The following is a 20,113-nucleotide window of genomic DNA, read 5'->3' on the forward strand; positions in this document are numbered from 1 at the left end:
CACTGAGATCCCTAGAAGTCTGAAACCAGCTTTGAACTCCCGATCCTTCCTCAGCTTCCCAAGTGCTACAATTACAGATGTGTTTTCTACACCCCATGCAAAATACCAACTTCTGATTATATTTGATAGGACCATGCCTGAATGTATTGAAAGGTATATGAAAGGTAGCTGAGTAAGCCCTACTGTGGAGAGGTAAGGTCTGGGCTGAATGCAGAGGTCTCAAGGGCCACGTAGAACACACATCCTGCTAGTGAAGAGTCTGATGGGGAATGAATGCCAATCTGGGAAATCAGTGGACGGCAGTGAGGAACGGGCATAGTGCCTCAAAAGGTACTTTCTCATCTTCTCGTCAGACTGTTCTAGTCCAACCCCCAAACCTCACCTCACAGTGAAGCCATTCACTACAGCATCACAGACAGCCTCTTTTTAGAACTGCATGCCTGAGGGAGGGCTACCCTGTCCCCACTGAGCCGTTAGCCTCTTGGAAAGGCTGCAGACCATCTTGGCAATGACTCCCCATATCTGTAGTGCTGAAAACCCAATGTGTCCTCCTCGGGCTCCCTGAAAGAGTGAAGGTGACTGGTGACAAGGTGTTAGAGTCTCCCTCGAGGCCTTTTGGGCTGGGGAGGGACGTGTGGGGTGTGGTGAGGTGAAGATTCCAGGGTCAGCTGTGATGTCAGCAGCGTGGAGGGCACAAGCTGGGACCTGAGGTGAGCAGTTGGAGTCTGTTGGAGGGCGGTTGGTCAACCTGACCGGAGGGAGCTGAGCTGGAAGACCCCACTGATGGTGTGCTGCCTTTCAGTCCAGGAATAAAGAAAGGAAGGATTCTGAGGATTTGGGCAAAGCTACATTCCTGGAGAAGTCTGTATACTGATGCCAAACCCAAGAGCTGAGCTGCTGATGAGGTCCAGGGAGCAGCCCACGCGCCCTGAGCTGTTGGCTAGCAAGGCCTTCCTGCTCCATGTGGCATGGAAAAATTATATGGTGAGAAAGCTGCTCATTCACAGCATCATAGAAATGTGTGTTTGGTAAGCGCACGCTGTGCCTGTCTCAAGACGGACTCTCTAAGCGGCTGTCCCACGATACCAGCTGGTAGGCTGTGGGATCTCGCCCTGTATGGGTTAGTGATGGAAACAGTAATAGCTGTAGGGTTCTTTGTCGCCCTCATTAATCTAAGAGGTCAGGAGGTAACAAAAGTGAAGCCCCAAACTGATTGCGCTGAAACTTGTCAGACAGGAGTTTAGAAAGAGGCAGTGCTGAAGGAGAGAAGAGAGGCCTGTGGATGCACTCTGTGTTTTGCATCAGAGAAAGCACCATCCCAGGGTCCAGTGCTTGAGTTGCCCAGAATAAGGACTGTACATAAAGCACATAAAGATCTGTTTGCCTTTTAAGGCAGGGGCTTGTGCTTCACAGTGCTTCCTTGTAACTGCTTTCTCTGGTTTCCCTTTGCAGCGGGACAACACTGGCCATCCTGCAAGTGAGACGGATGGCTTAAAATCCACTCGGGTTGTTTGCCCCCTTTCAGGGTGCTCACGGTTTGCCCCCTGAGCTCCTGAGAGAGGAGCAGAATGACGCCGATGAGCTAGAGTAGTGTGCATGGATCAAGACTGAGGTGAGCCGGCAAGTTCTGATGGAGGCTCTGTCTGGCTTGTGAGGGGAGGAGAGAAGAGTCTGAAAGGGAGGAGGAAGCAGAAGGAAAAACCCATCTTCAGAGACCGGAAGGTATCCTCTAAGCAGTAGAGATGATGGAGTGACCCAAAGGGAGCCACAGGCAAGCTCACCAGTTTCCTTTTCTCCAAGTTGGCTCTGCCACCACGTTTCCAGCCGCGATCAAATGCAGGCGGACTCCTGCACCAGGGTGTAATAGTTAGGAGTTTACTAATTTTCCCAACATGTTTGAAAACTGATGGAAAGGAGGCGATTTTTTTAAAGGTGGAGCTGTTGACTCTACCCAGCATATGCGCTTGATTGAGTCAGAAGGGATCAATCCACGGGACCACTTCCTGAGCATTTGTCAGGCTCCAAGTAGTGTCTTAAAAAGTTTTCTATGCGTTAACTGTATTTTACAGCAGCAGTTCCCAACCTTCCAAATGCTGTGACACCCCCCCCCCCACCATGAAATTGTGCTGGTGTTATGTATGAATAGCTATGTGAATGTCTTATACGCAGGATATTGTTAAAGGACCCCAAAGGGGTTGTGACCCATACGTTACAAACTAATTCCATGGTGCTTTTCAGCATCTGTTTCAAAACTTAGAACTTGAAGATGCACCCACGGCAAGAGGGGCATCCAGTAGGTACTCAGTGTTAATGCCCAGAGCATAAAGGAAGGGAGGGGCTGCCCAAACTTGGAAAATTCTAGACACGATTTATTATCTATACTTGCTTCTGATTTTCTTTGATTCAGAAGAAATTTAGACAGTGAACTGCTAGCACGTTGCATCTAGGTATCATTTGTGGTATCATTTGCGTCTTGATGCTTTTTCTCTCGCCGATCTGGAAATAATGAGAGCAGATGTGAATAACAAGTCAGAAACAAATTATTACCATCCTCAAATATAATTCATTGTATAATTGATTGTATAATTGATAAAGCTTATATTGGCATCTTAAGATCAAACCAGCAAGCTCTTTTTCTCAGCAAAGGACAAGAAAGAAATAGAATAGGTTGTTAGACACGCCTGTTGAGTGGCAGCTATTCCATGGGACTGCCTGTGCTTGCTCGGCTTGTATGTGACCGCTACCTTACTGTGGCATGTAGACTGCATACAGCCAGCCTGTTGCCTTTTCTTTTCTGCAAAAATAGCTTCCAGGTCTTTTCTTCTGTTGGCTTCTGTTTGCATTCTATCATAGCTGATTGGACTTAAGGCCCCATGAAGGATCCGGTCTAAAACCATATGGAGACCTACCATCATCCTGACTTTGTCTTTTCTGTTTTGGTTTAGTTTGGTATCATGTCTGTGGTTATTGAGTTATAGAGAAATGTGTAACGTAGCAGTCACTCTTTAGGGTGGGTTTACTTCTGTATTGTGCCATGTTTCCTGATTCTCTGGTGCCACATTTCAGTTGAGGGAGCCCTTTAGGTTAACAAATGCATTCATGTCACAGCTAATCAGCTGTGGTCACCTAAATGGAGAAAATGCCCTTGTGACTAAGATCTGAGTTCTAAGTGGGGAAATATTTGTTTACAAGTACAGCCATTGTTGAATTTGGTTTACACTCATGTATGTAATTTAGGAATTGAGGTAACTTTGTGACTAACTCAGCATTTAAGAATGGATTTATGCTTTGTATAACTCTGTATTGGAAGGAACTAGCTGTTAAGAAAAATGTCATCATGGGGTATGCTTTCCTAATTCATGACCTGTTACAGCACCCGTGTGTGTGTGTGTGTGTGTGTGTGTGTGTGTGTGTGTGTGCGTGAGCATACATGTGCAGTATGTTATGTTTTAGTTTGAGCAGAAGATTATTTTTTGGTGCTGATTGTCTGATAAGCATGGTTTTAGGAATGGGAACAAAGCAGTGAGCATATATATGCATGTATATTATATATGTATATTTCATACACATATATTTACATATATATAGTCTAACTTCCTTGATATTTGTAAGGGAAAGAGGGAAATATAGAAATAATCAGTAAGATATACAGATGATATACTAGACTCATGGTAAGGATATAGAATATAGTTATAATTTTAATTATTTCAAAAGGCTCAAATAGAATGGTGAAGTCTGAGCTGAGATTCAGTTCAGGCGAGGCATGCAGGAGGTCGAGGAGGCAGGTCCTATGGAGGGAGAAGCAGAGAGCACAAACTTGTACCAGTGAGCATGGCTGTAATATTTAGGGGCTCCAGGAGAAGTCATACTGGCGAGAGGTGACTCTAGGGACTCTGTTTTCACTCTGTCAAGACAGGGAGGCATGCGAGGGTTTTGAGAAGTAACTTCATGACTTACTAAGATTGTACCATCCACTGAACTGTAGTAGAAGGGTAAGAACAGGAAGCCGACAAGTCGGAGGCTGGCAACCGGCAAGGACAGATGGTGACTTGGGTTCCAGCAGAAGCCGTGGGCCACTGAGATGGGGTGGGTGGGGGTGGGGGGTTGTAGATACATTTAAAGGCACAGTAAACCAGACTTTCTGATGGGCATGCCTTTAGAAAAACATGCCTATGGAGGCTCATACAACCCCAAGATCAGGCTTTGGAGGGAAATGAGGTGTAGAACTTGGGACAGTACTATGATATAAACACATGTGAGTTCTTTCAAATCCACATGTGCAACCACAATCTCCAAAGTCACAGGCACAAAAATGTGGGCTCTTTGTGAGGTGAAGGTCATGAAGATGCCTCTCTCATGAGTGGAACTGATACCCTGGACAGAGGCCCCAGAGAGGCTGCCATCCTTTTCTACCAGGCAAGGATGCAGGAATAGCATTCTGCCAGGAACAGGTGTGATGGTCCTTGGATTGAGCTTGGATTTCTAAGCTTCCAGAACTGTCAACAGCCATTTCATTTGACTATGAAACTACCCAGCTATGAAGGCTTTCGTCCTAGCAGACTAATCTGATTAAGACAGACATGTTAATTAGAGCCATTGAGCAGGCCTTCGGCTATCCTATGATATAGGTCTGGGTGTTAAAAGTTGATTACAGTGAGCCCTGGCTTCCTTCTGATGTCATAACAGAGCATGAGGAAACATTTCCTGTGATTGATTTTGTTCATCGAAATGACTACAAGAATAATACAATGGTAACAGGCTTTTAGATTTATTCTACAGGCATATCTCTGTTAAGGATGTGGAAAGCCATCTATATAATTGATCTTTAGCCATCTGTCTGGTCATCTTGACCATCAGCTTGATGGAATTTAGAATAGAAGGAAATCTCTGGTCATACTGAGGAAGTATCTAACTTATGTTAAGTGAGGTGGGAAAAACACACCCTAACTGTGGGTAGTGCCTTTCCACAGTCTGGGGTTCAAAACTGAAGAGAAAGGAGAAAGCAAGCTGAGCAAAAGCGTTCCTTGCTCGATGCTTCCTGGCTCTGGATGCAATGGGATCCTCTGCCAGGTCTTCCCTTTGTGGTGCACAGTATCACTATCAGGGAAAGAAGCCCTTCACTTCTTAAGTCACCTTTGTCTGGTATTTTGACGCTACAATGAGAAAAGTCACTCATAGAGAAAGTGGGTGCCAACAAGTAGAGGTGAACATGTTCTTTGGAACTGACTTTTGGGAGGGAGGTGAAAGAGTTTGGAGCTATGGGATAGAGATGCTTTTGAATACTGAGCAGAACTTGGTGGGCCATTCTAGTAGGAGTTTGGAAGGATCAGGAGGCTGAGGGAAATGTAGACTCTAGTGAAGGGCTGAGCTATGAGCCTTCAAAGGAAAGCAAAGATGCTATTGGGATCTGGGATTGAGGCATTCAGATTATACTCTGGCTCCATTGCAGTCACGAGAATTTGTATTAGGATGAATTTAAAGGTAGCAGAGGAAGGGGTTTGGCAGAGCAGATTCAAGGCAGAAGCTTGGCTACACTCACGACTCGCTCACCCCAGGGCTATAGCATGAGATAGCAAATTGTAGAACCAAGGGGCAAGACACAGTGCTCAGCCTTTAAGGAGGTAATCAGAGTTTAAGGGGCAACCCAGTGGTGGCTGGGGTCACCGGGTTATGCTGGCTTTAGAACCGAGTGCTAGCTTTGCCCATCTCCTGAGGCCAGTCTTTGAGACAGCCATTCAGCATCTCTGCATAGCGAATAACAAGCAACAACTCCAGGGTCCTGATCATCTTCCCACGGCAGGCTCACCTCCGCCACCCCGTCAGTGCTCATCTCTTTCAAGTCATGTGGGAGAATGTGGCTCAGCTCTAAAGATTGCTGCGCTATCACATAATGTCATTTCTATTTTGGGTGATGCTAAATTTGCTTACTAGGTTGAGACGGTGTTTGCCATATGCCTCCGTGGTAAAGGTAAAGGTATTTTTTTTTCTTTTCTTTTCTGTGAGGAGGAATCCATGGACTGATATTCGGAGACCCTGAGAATACTGTATTTCACAACATGTGACACTCCGTGGGGTTACCATTCACTCTTTGCCTGAGTTGTATCCATGGCTCCTGCTTAAGTTTATAGCAGCCTCCCAAGTTTGTGCTCCTTCTCATGTTAGAGGCTTTACTTTGAGATCCCTAGCCTTCTGAGGGCATTTTCAATTATGTCACAGGCAATGGTTTTGTGTATAACAAAACCGTCTTGTCTCTTTGTACTTCCAGATGGATATTTTATCTCTTCAGAATGAAGATAAATTACAGACATTTAAATTGAGATGGTGTGTGTGTGTGGGGGGGCATCAGTTTTGTAGATTTTAGTTTCTTTTTATAAACAGCATAAAACCCATTAAAGACAAGGCTGGGGCAGGGGTGGGGGTGGGGCAGATAACATTCTAAATGTGAATCAGGCTACGGTATATCACCAGCTACTTAAAGCTGTTTATTTTAGATGTCCTGTGATGAGTTGTTTGAGCTGTTCATTTTGTGAGTCCCAAGGGTGAGGTGAACTTGACACCGCCTTTTGGCCAACACTGCAGGGCAGGGCAGGGCCGGATGAGTAACGCTAGCGGCAGTTCAAGTCTCTGGCGACCATTCTGTACAGCTGTGTTGCTTGTTATTGGGAAACCTGGGCTTTAGATGTCAGAGAACAGCTGGGTCAGAGAGGTTTACAGCAGGGCTGGTTGCACAGAGAAAAGCCAGCCACAGACACCCACCGCCACGCCCACCACCACGCCCACCACCACACCCACTTTGTTCCCAGTACAAACTGCAGCCTCCACATTTGAGGTTCTTCCTTGAAGGGGAAACAAAGACACTTTGAAAACTCTGTGGAGGGAAAGGTTGGGCATCTGTTTGGCTGGATTTGGGGCTGCAGAAGAAAAGCCCTCTGTGCTGGTCACCGGGGCTTAGGTACAGGAAGGCTAGGTGTGAGTGTCTGCCACCCGACTAGTGTTGTACGAAGAATTAGATATGGTCCTGTGACTTCAAGTGCTCCAGGCCACCCTGTGCTCCCCGTCTCCCACTTCAGAATGCCCTTGTGCTTATTTACCTTTGTGGCCCAGAGGAGTAAGGCCGAGAAAGATATCTGGGAAAGCAACCCAGTCTCGTTTTCTGGTTTATTTTGATTTGAATATTTTGAGGGGAAATAGTTATAAAAAGCCCGTGTCACCCTCACAGCTGCAGTGGCCTCAGGTGTACGTATTAAGATAGAGAAAAAGGAAGTTGTGTTCTTGCAATGGGCACACACGATCACACAGAAGGTGCTGAGGGAAAAGGCAAAGGCTGTGTCCCTCCTGTTTGCTTTGACTGTGTACCATGGTTCAGTTTGATTCATTAAGCATCTCTCTCCCTGTGGCTACCCTGACGTTGGAAAGCAAATGCTTGGGTTTGAGTTTCTTTCCCCTTCAGCTTTCTCCTCCATATAATGGAGGCAGTAATTTTTATAGGATTTTTTTTGGGGGGGGCAAATAAATGAGCTGATACTGTTAGCCAGTAGAATGTCCCTGTACATAAGTACCCCTTGCCTCTGCATTCTTTATCTGAACCCCTTCTAGACACTGTGAACACCTTAAATACATTCCCCAGTAATTAAAGATCATACTTTAAGCTCCATTGTACAGAACTGAAAACCCAAATTCTTTAAGCATAGTCAAAATAATCTATTGTTCTTTATAATCTGTAGTTTGAAGTGAAAACCGAAACAAGATAGGATAGGTCTATTGAGAGTTAGCATCTTACATTTCCAAGCATGTGTTACATGGTGGGCTCTTTAAACGTACACTTGGAGCCCGTGTTTTAACCATACCAGTGTTTTCCTTTTGGTGCTCATGATCGGCCTTGTTTCACAGGCTCCCTTCCTTCCCTTTGTTTTCTAGTTAACCTACAGTTCATACCACATTGCAGAGGTTCTGGAGCTGAGACATTCTGAAAATGTCCCTTCCTCCCCTTCCTTACTACCACCTTCCCCCTCATCTTTCCATCTTTCTGTCTATGGTGCTGGGTACTTAGCCCCAGGTTTTGCACAGGCTAGACAGATTCCCCACCACGGAGCATCCATATGTCCTCAGTTTCCTTACTTTTGCCATCCACCTTTGAATTAATAAAACACCTTCTCAAAAGTATAGCCACACAATTAAAAATTAAAAATATTTTTATATACATGAGTGTTTTGTCTGCACGCAGTCCGGTATACCACATGTTTGCCTACTGCCCATGGGGGATGGAAGAGGGCACAGGGAACTGGAGTTGTGGGCAGTTGTGAGCCTCCAAGTGAGTGCTGGGAATAGAACCTGGGTCCTCTAGAAGAGCTAGCAGTGCTCTTAACCAGCTACTTCTCCAGCCCCAACCAGCACCCTTTTAACCTAAAATGGTAGAACCATAAAGGAGTGAGTGGGCAAAGGAATATCTAATATTGTCCTAGCATGTGCTGTTGTCCTAGCATGTGCTGGCTGTGTATGTGAGGTTCCACACAAGCACAGCGAGCATCCGAGGCTGGATTGATGAGAAATTCACTGTCATTTCATGTTGTCTGGGAAGCAGAGTGGGCTTCTGTATAGAGACATATTCAGATGGTACATCTGTGCCTTCATATTTGAAGAAGTCTGTATTGTTTGGGCTTCAACAGTTTGGAGAGAAGTGCCCAAGTGCGCTGGCATGCGTGGTCAGATTGGCAACCTGTTTGAGTCTGTTAGTGTTGCAGTCACGGGAAGGAACGTGATCCCCAGAGGATTGGCTGGACAGGAGGACTTTCTGTTTTTTTTCCAAGGCCTTGAAGAGCTGCATTTTCATGAATGTCTGCTTGAAGCCTTTGCTGAACAATCCCTTTGCTTTTGGACCACGCTGCAGCCTCCACAGATGATCTCCTTGAGCAGTCGCAGAGACTGTGGCGTAGGCGGGACATTCATGGAAATGTTCTGTTAGCAAGCGGCAGGCAGAGCGAGCACTCCCAGCTCCTAGCTCTGCTCCCACACCATGTCTCCTCTATGACACATGAGGCTCTCAGACTGGTGCATTTCATGAGCTAATCAAGTAATGTTTTCCTTGTGATAGCGAAACAGCGTTTACCTTCCACCAAAGAATATTAAATATAACCACTTAATTTCTAGAAGGTAGCTTGATAACCCCACGTGTACCCGGAGAGGTGTCCACTTCTCTAAGAGGACACCTCTTTAAGTAGAATGTCCTTAGATTTTATGCAGAACTCATTGCTGTGAGCTGTACAGCTCTCATGCTGCAGGAGACTGCTTTTCTGCTTGCTGCAGCCTGGCCCACTGCCGACTCAGAACAACGTCAGTTCATCTGGAGAAGGGCTTTTCAGAGAGCGTCATGTGCGCTCAGGTAAACCTCAGAGCCTGGGAGGCAGCTGTTACGCTTTGAGCATCAGATGGTGCCGTCTGCACTCGGTACTTTCCCTCTGTGCTGTGCCAGGCTCTCAGGAGGTATCGTGTTGGGAAAAAGTGTTCGTTGGAGTCTGTTTGTACTGTTGAGCTGTTGAATTGCTGAGTTGCTGAAGTGAATATTGGGGGATATTTAAGAGCCTCTGTGATTTTTATATCTTACATGGAACAGTGGCTGAGAACATCAGCATATGGCCTCAATTTCCTGAAGACAAAAATTGAGAAAAGCTATGGTTTTAGTCGAAAAGTTGGAGACTTGATTTCTATTCATGAAAAGAACACACGCGCGCGCGCGCGCGCACACACACACACACACACAGCCTTTTCCTACACTAACAAATGACAGAACGTAGCCATGTATGATTAACTACAGCTTGCTGTACTCATGTTTGGAATGTGGCTGTAGACAATGGAGCCAGAACTGACTTCATTTCCGGAGAAATAGTTTCTCTAATGGAAAGTACTAGAGAGAACATTTCCCTCTGTCAGATATAAGAAAGGATGTTTAAAAGCTAAAGACTCAGAGTTAAGCACATGTCCACTTTAAGAACAGTATCCACTTACTGTACTTATGTATAGAGGACACACTTCTAGTGGATAAGAAAGTTATAAAGGTCTGTGCTCCCATCGCAATACAAACCATGCCCGCCTCTGCTGAGCTTCCAAGATCAGAGGAAACAGGTCAAATTCGAGGCATAATGAAACCTAATCCTGCATATTCTAAGTCATAAATTAAAAGCCCACGGTGGTTAAAAATACGTTAGTCAGCAGTTTAGAGGTGTGTGTGTGTGACAACAAGAATCCAAGTTACGGGTTTTGTAATAAATCTTGTCTTCCATCAGTAAATCTTGGCTGTAGCTCCCGGAGCTCAGTGCAGTCTGATGGGCATCAGGGACATCTCTGAACTCATACTGTTTCAGCAACGCATTCCCTTTGCAGAGACCTTTAACACCTCGCACAACCTCTGTAGTCTGAAGCTTGTATTTCAAAAGGCCAAAAATTAATTGCCCTTTCCTGGGAGATGTGAACATGACCTCATGTAGTTTTCTAACAGTGCCTTGTACCTTAGTTCTCCCATGCCAGTCAGGCGAGTAGGAAACTGGCTGTTTCACAGAGGACATTTAGAGAGACCCTGTGAATGCTCAGGACACCTGTTGATGGATTCGCAGTCGGCTTCCTGAGGTCATCTGACATCACCCTAACGTGGTTCTGTGCAGAGGAGGGGCCATTAAATATGGCACTCTGCAGACTCAGTGACACAAGACAGACCTAACTTTGTTCAGTCTAACTCTCCACTGGGCATTTCAGCAGTGTGTTAATGCTATTTGTGGAACTCATAAGGCACGGAGCAGTTTGTAGATACTAAGTCCCTCCTATTTCAGTGGCAGTCTATGTAACTAATTCCACCTGCCCCCTTGCCACGGGCATGTCCTTTCTCTCTCACACACTAGCCTGGAGTCACTCAGGTAGCCCCAGGAATCCTGCAGCTAGCCCCTGATGGCTGGGAGTGGATCTGTGAAGCCTGATGTTTCTTTCTAATGTTACATGATAAAATACGTGATGGGTAAATAGTCTGTCTTGTTACTGTTGGTAAAAGGAGGAGATGAACTAAATGAGGACTTCCTTTATCCATTCAAGGGATAAATATTAAAAATGTATAGTGATATGAATATATTATATATGTATGTATCATATATATGTATATGCATATATATGATACATACATGTATAATATATTCATATACACACAGGTATACATATATATGCATATACATATTCATATACATGCACATATATGCACATAAACACATACATATATATTGCCATATAAGACCTGAGGAAAATAACATATTTCCATAAACCCAGACCAGAATAAATCACCATTTGACATGACACGGGTTGAGGCTGAGAAATCTGAGGTTTGGATAATTTCAGTCAGTTTTTGTGTCTTGTAGCCTTCTGGAATTTTTCTGGTTGCTTTCTTCCTACAAACACGTTGGAAAGGGTCGTGCTCTCCCCACCCCCATCCTCCCTCCATCCTTCACGCATTCATTTATCCCTCGTAATTATATACTGGATGGATGTCTACTCCATTCTGCGTGGCGGTATGACCAGAAGAGGACACAGCCTTGGTCCCCCGGATGCTGGCACTCTGATACCTTTCTTCTCCTCGCCTCCCTCACTTCCCCAGTTCCACTGTTTGAGGATAGCTCTCCCTGCTCGGCTCCTGTTAGTGGTGTTGTTCCATCTCGAAGAACCTGAACAGGCTCATGCAATGTGTAAGAAGACCTTGGTTCTCAAAGGGCTGATGTCTCAAATTTTGGTTGCACGTTAATTATCTGTGCAAAAATTTTAAGGTAATGCGACTGCTTTAGTTGGTAACTTTTAGTTACTGAAGTAAAATCCTTGCGACAATCAACTTAAAAGAGGAAGGCTTTCTTTTGGCTTACGGTTTGCAGAGGGCTCAGTCACCCTTATTCCATCTGGGCTATAGCAAGGCAGTAGTACTTCAGGTGTGTGGCAGAGGACCTGTCAACCTCACAGCTGGACAAAGATTAGGCTCCCCCAGTTCTCTTTCATGGCATATATGCCCTCCTATGACATTAATGCTACTACTGAGCTTCACCATTAAAGGCTCCACCAGTTGGCAACATCTCCAAGATGGGGCCATTGGAAGGTGGGCCATGTTCAAATACCACAGTTCCTGAGTGGTTCTTCTTCTTAGATTGGCATGCTTTGTGGGCAAACACAGAGCTCTACAAGAAAACTGCACATGCCAAATCCACACCTGTGTTAATGAGAGGAATACGGGCTTACTCAACTGTTATGTAGGGAGAGCTACACAGAGTGGATCCGAAGAAATAGAGAAAGCAAGATCTTACTTTTCTTTTGGTTTTTGTTTGTTTGTTTGTTTGTTTTTTTTCAAGACAGGGTTTCTCTGTATAGCCCTGGCTGTCCTGGAACTCACTTTGTAAACCAGGCTGGCCTCGAACTCAGAAATCCTCCTGCCTCTGCCTCCCAAGATCTTACCATTTTTATTTTTTACTATTTGGACAAAGAGCAGTACACCTGTGAAGGAAAGGGGCTGGACAGACAGATGCCTGGCTCGGGCAGGTGTGTATTTGCACGTGACAAGCAATAGGAGTCACCCCAGTGAAGGTTTGCTGGTTTTCTGCCTCCAGGAGAACACTTTTCCTCAACGAATGGCGGCTGCCTTTCCTGGTGTGGTGCAGCTTATAAGAGTTGATGTGCCAAAAGCATTATTCCTAGGTGGTACAAACTCCAATCCTTCCTTCGTCAATTTTGCAAAGCACCTTCACAGCTGTTTTGGTGTTTGAATAATCAAGGACACCAGGCTGGTCAAGTTCCCACGTCAAGCCAGCCATCAGAGCTCACCACCTGTCAATCAGCCGTCCACACACATCTCTGCAGCCCACACCCAGTCTCTAAATAAAGACAGCAGGAAGGCCATGCTTTCACAGGCTCCTACAACCCAGAATATTATTGCTGGCCCTTTCCTTGAAAGAGGGTCCAGAGGCTCCTGACATAGGCCTTTTCTCTGAGCACTGTGTACTTTGAATTCTGTGATATAAAGCTGAATATTAATAGTCTCACACCATGTGGTGAGGAGGGAAGACAACAAGGAAATATGTATTTAGGTCCTTTGATTCCTGTCCACAGCAGAATGCGAAATGCTCACAGCAATTACAGTGACCACTGCTACTTTTACACTGCTGGTAATTAGAGCTACTTTCTCTCACTGTCTGTTGCAAATTCAAATTCCACCAAGCCCAGCAGGTGGTCTTGGCTCTTTGCCTGTGGAGCTATCTAACCCTTTTATAAGGCCTAAGGCAGTGATTTTCAATTCTTCCTAATGTCAGGTACATCACACTTCCTCATGTTATGGTGACCCCCTCCAATCATAAAATTATCTCACTGCTGCTCCATATCTGTAATTTTGCCACTGTTATGAGCTCTAATGTAAGTATTAGGTTTTGTGATGCTCGGGGGCTGAGAATATCTGGCCTGAGGCATTAGCAGTCCTGCTGGGCTGTTAATTATCAGTTTCCTAGGGACTTCAGTTTCAGGGTATGGCAGCACCAGGTGATGTCCTGAGGTTTCTGCCTTCCAGGTCTTTCTCTCCAATGTTTTTTGTGTAGATAACGCACAGGTGTCTGGCTTCTTCATTATGATAAAGACTAACCCAAAGTTACAGGTAGCCTTTATTCACTTACAAGAACAGGACAAGCAAGAGACAGATAATGGTGCAGACGCTGCAGTTGTCCCTGTTCCCCCCCCCCCCCCCCCCAAGGAAGAGTATCAGGGAAGAGCCAGGTGGACCGGCTGGGATGGGGGATACTTATGTGCAGATGAGGTGCTCTGCACACAAAGATTCTGACTCTTTAAGGGCCTTTTGACTGCAAGAAGGATGACAGGTGGCTATGTCCTGGATCACCGTGGAGGACCCTGCCTTGGTTGAAGCTCTGAGGTCACTGTGTGGAAGATGCATTTGGACTAGGACTAGAAATATTCATATGAGTCCGGTTGGGCCAGAAGTTGGGGGAAGCCCAAGTGTTTGCTGCAGTTCTTTGTAGGAAAGCTCAGCGTCCTGGGTCTGTGTGTGTTTGGGGCACGCGGGGAGAAGCTTTTACCCATCAGCAAAGCTTTGCAACTGCTCGGGGCTGGGCTGGTCCTGCAGCTGGAGTTCTCGGGACTCAGTCATGCCCTTCCTGGCTTTGAGGATCCATCACCACGGCTCTGATGGCTGTTCTTGGTTGTCAACCCGACTACATCTGGAATCAACTAAAACCGAAGTGGCTGGACACACCACTGAGGCATTGTCATCAATTATGTCATCTGAAGTGGGAAGACCCACCTTTAATCTGGTCCTTTCTAGGAGCGTGAAGAGCCAGATTTTTATTCCGCATCACACCTCCTGCTGGCAGTGTAGATGAAGGCTCCTGCCATGTATCTATAAGAAGGAAGTTCACGGTCTTTGCCTGTGGGCCCTCGCTTTGGCTGGCATGTCTATCCCTTTACTGCCATTAGAGCCTGCTTCTCTGGGATCCTGGCATATCCTGATGACCAGCTGAGATCTCCAGCCTCATGGACTGAACAATTACTGACTTCTTGGACTTTGTGTTCACAGATAGCCATTGCTGAACTAGCAGAACCATAGCCTGTAAGGGATTTATTATATGCAAAAAATTTATATTTATAATATATAACATAGTATTTATTAACTATAGGTAATATATATTTACTTGTGAGATTTAATATATATAATAAATAATGTAAGAGTCAAAGTCATACACACACACATACACACACTCACCTAAAATTCTTTCAATTCTGTTCCTTTAGAGTCTAGAGAATCCTGACTAATATACTAGCCAAGCCAGTAACTCTCATTCTCATTTACTGACTCAGAGGCATGCCCCGCCCCCCAGGAGTTGAGTGGCAGTTAGAACTTCCAGGCTGACATTGTGTTCCTGGCAAAACTGAGAGCTCGCAGCGTTGTCGAAGCAGCCAAGCACAGGTTGAGGGGACAGAGGGAGTGGCCTACTGATGGTATACACTGCGAAGCAATTGCAGATGGTGCCAGCCCCTCCCCCCACTCTTAGTCCTGGCTCATAGAGAAACATACATATATTAGGAAGTAATTGGATTGTGACCGACACATTCTAGGTTCTCAAGAAACGCTGACTAAAACTTCCACGCATCAGTGAAAACCACCAGTTGCTCTGGGAACCAGTTCCTGGTGGTTAGGATGTTTCCTCCTAATTGCCAACTTGATAACGATCTGGAGTCACCTGGGAGACAAGCCTCCGGCTACACCTAGGAGAGATTATTGGGAATAGGTTAATTGAAGTGGGAAGAGCCACGCTAAAAATGGGCGGCACCAAGCCTGGGGCTAGGTCCTGTATTTCACACAAATGAGAAAGCCAGCGGAGCACATTATTTATCTTCTGCTTCCTGACTATGGATACAATATGAGCAGCTGCCAAAGCTCCCACCACAGTGACTTCCTGCTTCCCTGCCATGGTAGACAGCACTCTAGAACCACAGGCCAAAATAAATCCTTTGTTGATCTGCTCAGTCGGACAAGTATCTGGACAACAGTGGGTACATTTGTAGCAGTTTGCTTGCATTTTTAGAAGCTAAATGAACCATGTGCATGGCTATTGGACTATTCCTGAAATTTCAAGGATTGGGAGGTGGAGGCAGAGGGTGTGAGCTCAAGACCAGCCTGAACAACATAGTGTGTTAGAGGACAAACTGAGGTCCATGAGGTCTTGTCTAAAAGAAGACAAAACAAAACCTGCAACAGCCAAGTGAATTAAGTTATTTGCCACATGAAGCAACATTAGTGATAAGACACACAATTTTGTACTTTTGTGTGTTTCATGTTTCCACAAAGAAAGGAATTAAAAAAAACATTATATATATATATATATATATATATATATATATATATATGTGTGTGTGTGTGTGTGTGTGTGTGTGCATTCGTGTGCGCCTGGGTGTATGTGTGTATACACTAGCTTTTCTTATTTTAAATTTCTTTTCATTGTGTTAACATGATGGATCTAAAAGGAAATTAACATATTTAATCACCCATTTTGTCCAACTCAATGTGCCACGGTCACATAATTTAACATCTTCAAAGCCCATCTCGCCATTTTATTATGTATTAGGCGGTTATGCCATGCACATAGCTACCCAAACTTGGAACCCAGGACACACTACTGCCCAGCAGACAGACAGTCAATTAGCCCTGGGAACATATACCTAAGTATTCCTGTGCCCTGGTTTTTCTTAGCATCTCATATATTCCTGAGTTTTAAAAAGGTATTTCTTAAATGCATCCCATTATCCTATATGGATTCTTCCCTCCCCCACCCCCCTGGAACATTAGCTGTCATCCAGAGAGTGAGGTGCTCTTGAAATTCACAGTGCACATACTGTAACTGGGTCTCTCAGATGACTGATGACACCAGCCCCGTTGCTGCCTTTTTACATAAGCTCTAGAAACTCGCAATTATTTGTGGTACCACACCTGTTCTGTGCTGTACCCATACCTGTGCCTTCTCCCATAGTGGTTCCTCTAGAAATTAAAAACCCACCTGCTTAATTTCCTGATGTAAGATTCAGCTCAGGCAGTATTTATGGAAATTGTTTCTGATCCAATCCCTCTCTGTTTCTTTTTCCTGATCTCCGATGTCAGATTCAGTATATTCAGACACTCATTGATTTCAGTGTTTGGGGGCTTGAGATGTGAGCCCATGCTCAGCCAGTGGGTGTGTATGATTTCTACCATCTTTCCTTCAACCCTTAGCGCCAAAGGAGAAAAAATAAAAAGAAACTATCTACCAATTAGAGACCAGGTGTTCTAGTAGTTTGGAATACATCAGTGAAGAGACAAACAAAATTTCTCTTCTTGCAATCAATTCCCTTCTGCAAGAGAAACCAAAAGAAAGTTAAATAATAACGAGGAAATGATGCACGGTATTAGAGAGTTACAGCGTAGTGCACTGCACATACTTCAGGGGAACCAGCTAGGCTCTTCCCAATTCAGTTCACTGGAGGCTGGAAGATGGCAGTGTCAGATGCTGTACTGCTTCGTTTATGTGACATTACTAATTGTCATTCTGCCAGGCAGAGGCGACACCCAGCATGCCTGGTTTGTCGGAGGTCAGGGAGGTCACGAAGGGTGGGTCACATAAAGTTTCTGTGAACTTTGACCTTTATGTAGATAGTTAGGATGTTAGCCAGCTTTGGCTGTATGAGTGAACTTGTGGTTTGGTGATTTGAGGCCAGACTGTAGGTGACCCAGGCTAGCCAGTTAGGAGTCTACTTCCGTGTCCAGCGAGAGATGAGATGGCAGCTTGAATGGAGGTGTTGCCATGTGGGAAGTTAAATGTGTCCAGGTTCTGTTGGCTTTAAAATTCTGGGAAAGAGGATTTTACAATGGTTTGGCGAGACATCTGAGTTAAGAGGAGTCATGAATGACTCTGGAATCCTTCCTCCTCTTCCTCCTCCCCCTCCTCCTCTGTCACATGCCTCTAACTGCTCCTCAGTCTTGTCCCTACCCATCAGTCTTCCACCCCCTGCTTGTTTCTTGACTGGCATCCCTGGCCTCAATCAATTCTTTCCACAGGAGGAAAGATCATTCTCAAATGTTAATCTGTTTATAGCGACCTTGAGATCATATTATCAGTCCGTTTCCTGTTGTGGTCATATTAAAGAGTTCAAAGTCCGCAGCAGGCTCACCCGTGCAGCATCCTCAGTGTGCCTCTTGCTTCTCTCCGCCACTCTGCCTTCTGCTTCTTCCATGTGCATGTTACTCTTACTTGTGAATCTGTGAAAGGATCATCAGCCCTGGGAGAGTGCAGGCGCTTCCTTCCCATCCTGTCTGTTAGTGCATTACAAGTGTGCCCCTGGTCAGTACAAGCCATCTCTGACCTCGATTTGACACATCACCTACACTCTGATACATTTGCTTCTCTTTCCTGTGGCCCTGGAGCACATCCCCAGCATTTCCTGGCTGCTTGCAATCTGCCTCTGCGACCCTGCCGTGAACACACAGGAGAAGAGCCGTGATCGTATCTTTCCAACCATCCAGTATAAGCGCAGCACACACGTGTCGACTTTTAGGCGGTTGGGACGTTGTGCAGAAGTGAACGTGAACCTACTGGAAACAGCGGCACACCATATTCTGCACCAGGCAACGGTGGTGGAAGTGGAGGAAGCGTGTGTTGGGGCCCTGAGAGGGTACACTCATGTGGCTGGAAAGAGTTGATGTCAGTGCAGTTGTCAGGGAGAGTTGAGAGCCACAAAAGAAGGAACACTGGCAGAAGAGGCCAGAGCACAGGGGCATTTCCACATCAAAGTTTCCCCTCCCCCACTCAAACAGTGAAGAACTAATACTTAAAAAACCCAACAAGCAAAAACCCGGAATCCCAAATAGATTTGTGCCCTTTTAGTTAAGATATACTTTGTTCCTGTTCTACCAAGAATCCGGCTGTAGCGGGTGCAAGACAATCTGCGAATTCCAGCATACTTTCTGGTTCTTTCCAGGAAGTGGAGAATGGGAGGTATAAGGTTCCCTCCCATTTAAGAAATGGTCTGAAATTTTATAGCATGAAGAAAAAAATATAGTTCAGTAGGCTCAACTTTCTAAAAAGGAACGTCATAGACCAGTCCAGGTTACCTAGCAGGGGCTTTGGCCCAGACCATTTATCCCACCCGTGTCCAGGCTTTCCTGAGGGAATGGAGGCAAGTGTGGCTACAGAGTGGAGAGGCCACAGACATCAGGGAAAGCTTCCCCAAGGCCTTTGTCTGTAACCTAAGCTTCAGCTCTGGTCTCCTCAGCAGTTGGAAGATTCCTGTGTAATGGCAGAGAGTAAGCAGCTGGAAAGCAGGGGAGCAGCTGGAAGCAGGGGAGCAGCTGGAAGCAGGGGAGCAGCCAGAAGAAGAGGCCCAGTCTTTCTGGTGGTGCCACCTGAAGTTGCTTCATCTTCCTGAGGTGCCTCAGGCAAGGCAGTATAAAGCCTCTTGGGAGCTTAGTCTCTCTTGAAGTTCCATGGAGTGCCAGGTGTAGGAGCGTCCACTCCACAGCTGGCACTGTGGGCCACCACGACACCAGCAGTCTCTCCACAGTCCACTCAGCACTGCTGGAGCCCGTGACAGTGACAGCACCCTGGGACCAGTGCTGATGCGTGATGGCGCAGATGAGTCCTCAGTCACTTGAGCTTGCAGCGTGGGTATGGAGAAGTCTGAGTGAGTGCGATGTCTGTCTTCCCAGCCAGGTACAACATGACACTGGTAACTTCCCATTGAGTCTTAGGCCCCCTCAAATACTCCTTTCCATCAGAGGAATACACTTCTGAGAGAAATATAAAGGGAGGGGAATCTGAAGGCCTGGAGTGAGAGGCCCTGTGAGACAGAAAGGTGAACACGGGTACACGGGCTTGGTCGATTATGTGGGTGCCAACAGAAGGAACTTAGTTCTAATTCCTTAGGCTACAGGGAACCTTGATGCCGGGACCAGAAGCCTTGAGGTAAGGCAACTCAGTTATCTGGGCTCTGCATGTCCCTCTGGAGCAGCTTACTTCCCCTCTGCTTGATTGCTGTTCTGCTCCTTGTGATAGCGCTTTGGCTATAGACCTGGCATACACATTGGAAGGATGCATCTCTCCATTCAACAGCACCCAGACAAATAGCCTGAGGGGAATCAGAGTATGACTCTACTCTATTTAGCCGGTTGAGTTGATTCTGACCTCCGGGAGAGACACTGGTCCTTCCTCAGGAGAGAAGATGGTGAGCAGAGTTCTGACAAGCAGCAGTAAGGACTGGAACGGAGGAGGCTAAGGAGGATGTGGAAGTCCTGCGAGTCAGTGTCAGTATGGACAGGAAGCTTCCATACATCAGAGATGGAAGGAGAGGGCGACTGGAGGGTGGCTGAGATAGGAAGCTCCAGTGAAGAAGGAGGACCTCCTTCTGGGAGATGGGGTGAAGAACAGGAGGCATTGATGAGGAGACTCGGTGAAGAGGAAGCAGGTGACTCCAGGACTGGAATATAGCGAGGCTGAGAACTATCTAGGAGTTGATTTGTTTTTTCTGTTATTGTTGTTGTTGTTAAGTTAATGGCATTGATATAGCAGTCACCCAT

The 20,113-nt window shown here is 45.8% G+C and overlaps 1 protein-coding gene across 6 annotated transcripts in view; it reads left to right on the plus strand.

Annotated features, from left to right (window-relative positions):
- Pde10a (phosphodiesterase 10A) overlaps nucleotides 1–20,113 on the plus strand; it is a 460,257-nt gene that overhangs the window by 325,299 nt on the left and 114,845 nt on the right. Inside the window, exon 1 of one of the 6 annotated variants that reach the window (XM_021186162.3) lies at nucleotides 734–984. The exons of the other annotated variants lie outside the window; for them this stretch is intronic. Within the exon in view, the coding sequence (XP_021041821.1) occupies nucleotides 969–984 (16 nt within the window). The 5' untranslated portion in view covers nucleotides 734–968. Of the gene's footprint in view, nucleotides 1–733; nucleotides 985–20,113 lie in introns of those variants that run through there. 6 annotated transcript variants of the gene reach the window in all.

The sequence above is a fragment of the Mus caroli genome, unplaced genomic scaffold, assembly GCF_978045245.1.
Source record: "Mus caroli unplaced genomic scaffold, Mus_caroli_1 scaffold_18, whole genome shotgun sequence".
Lineage (NCBI taxonomy): Eukaryota > Metazoa > Chordata > Mammalia > Rodentia > Muridae > Mus > Mus caroli.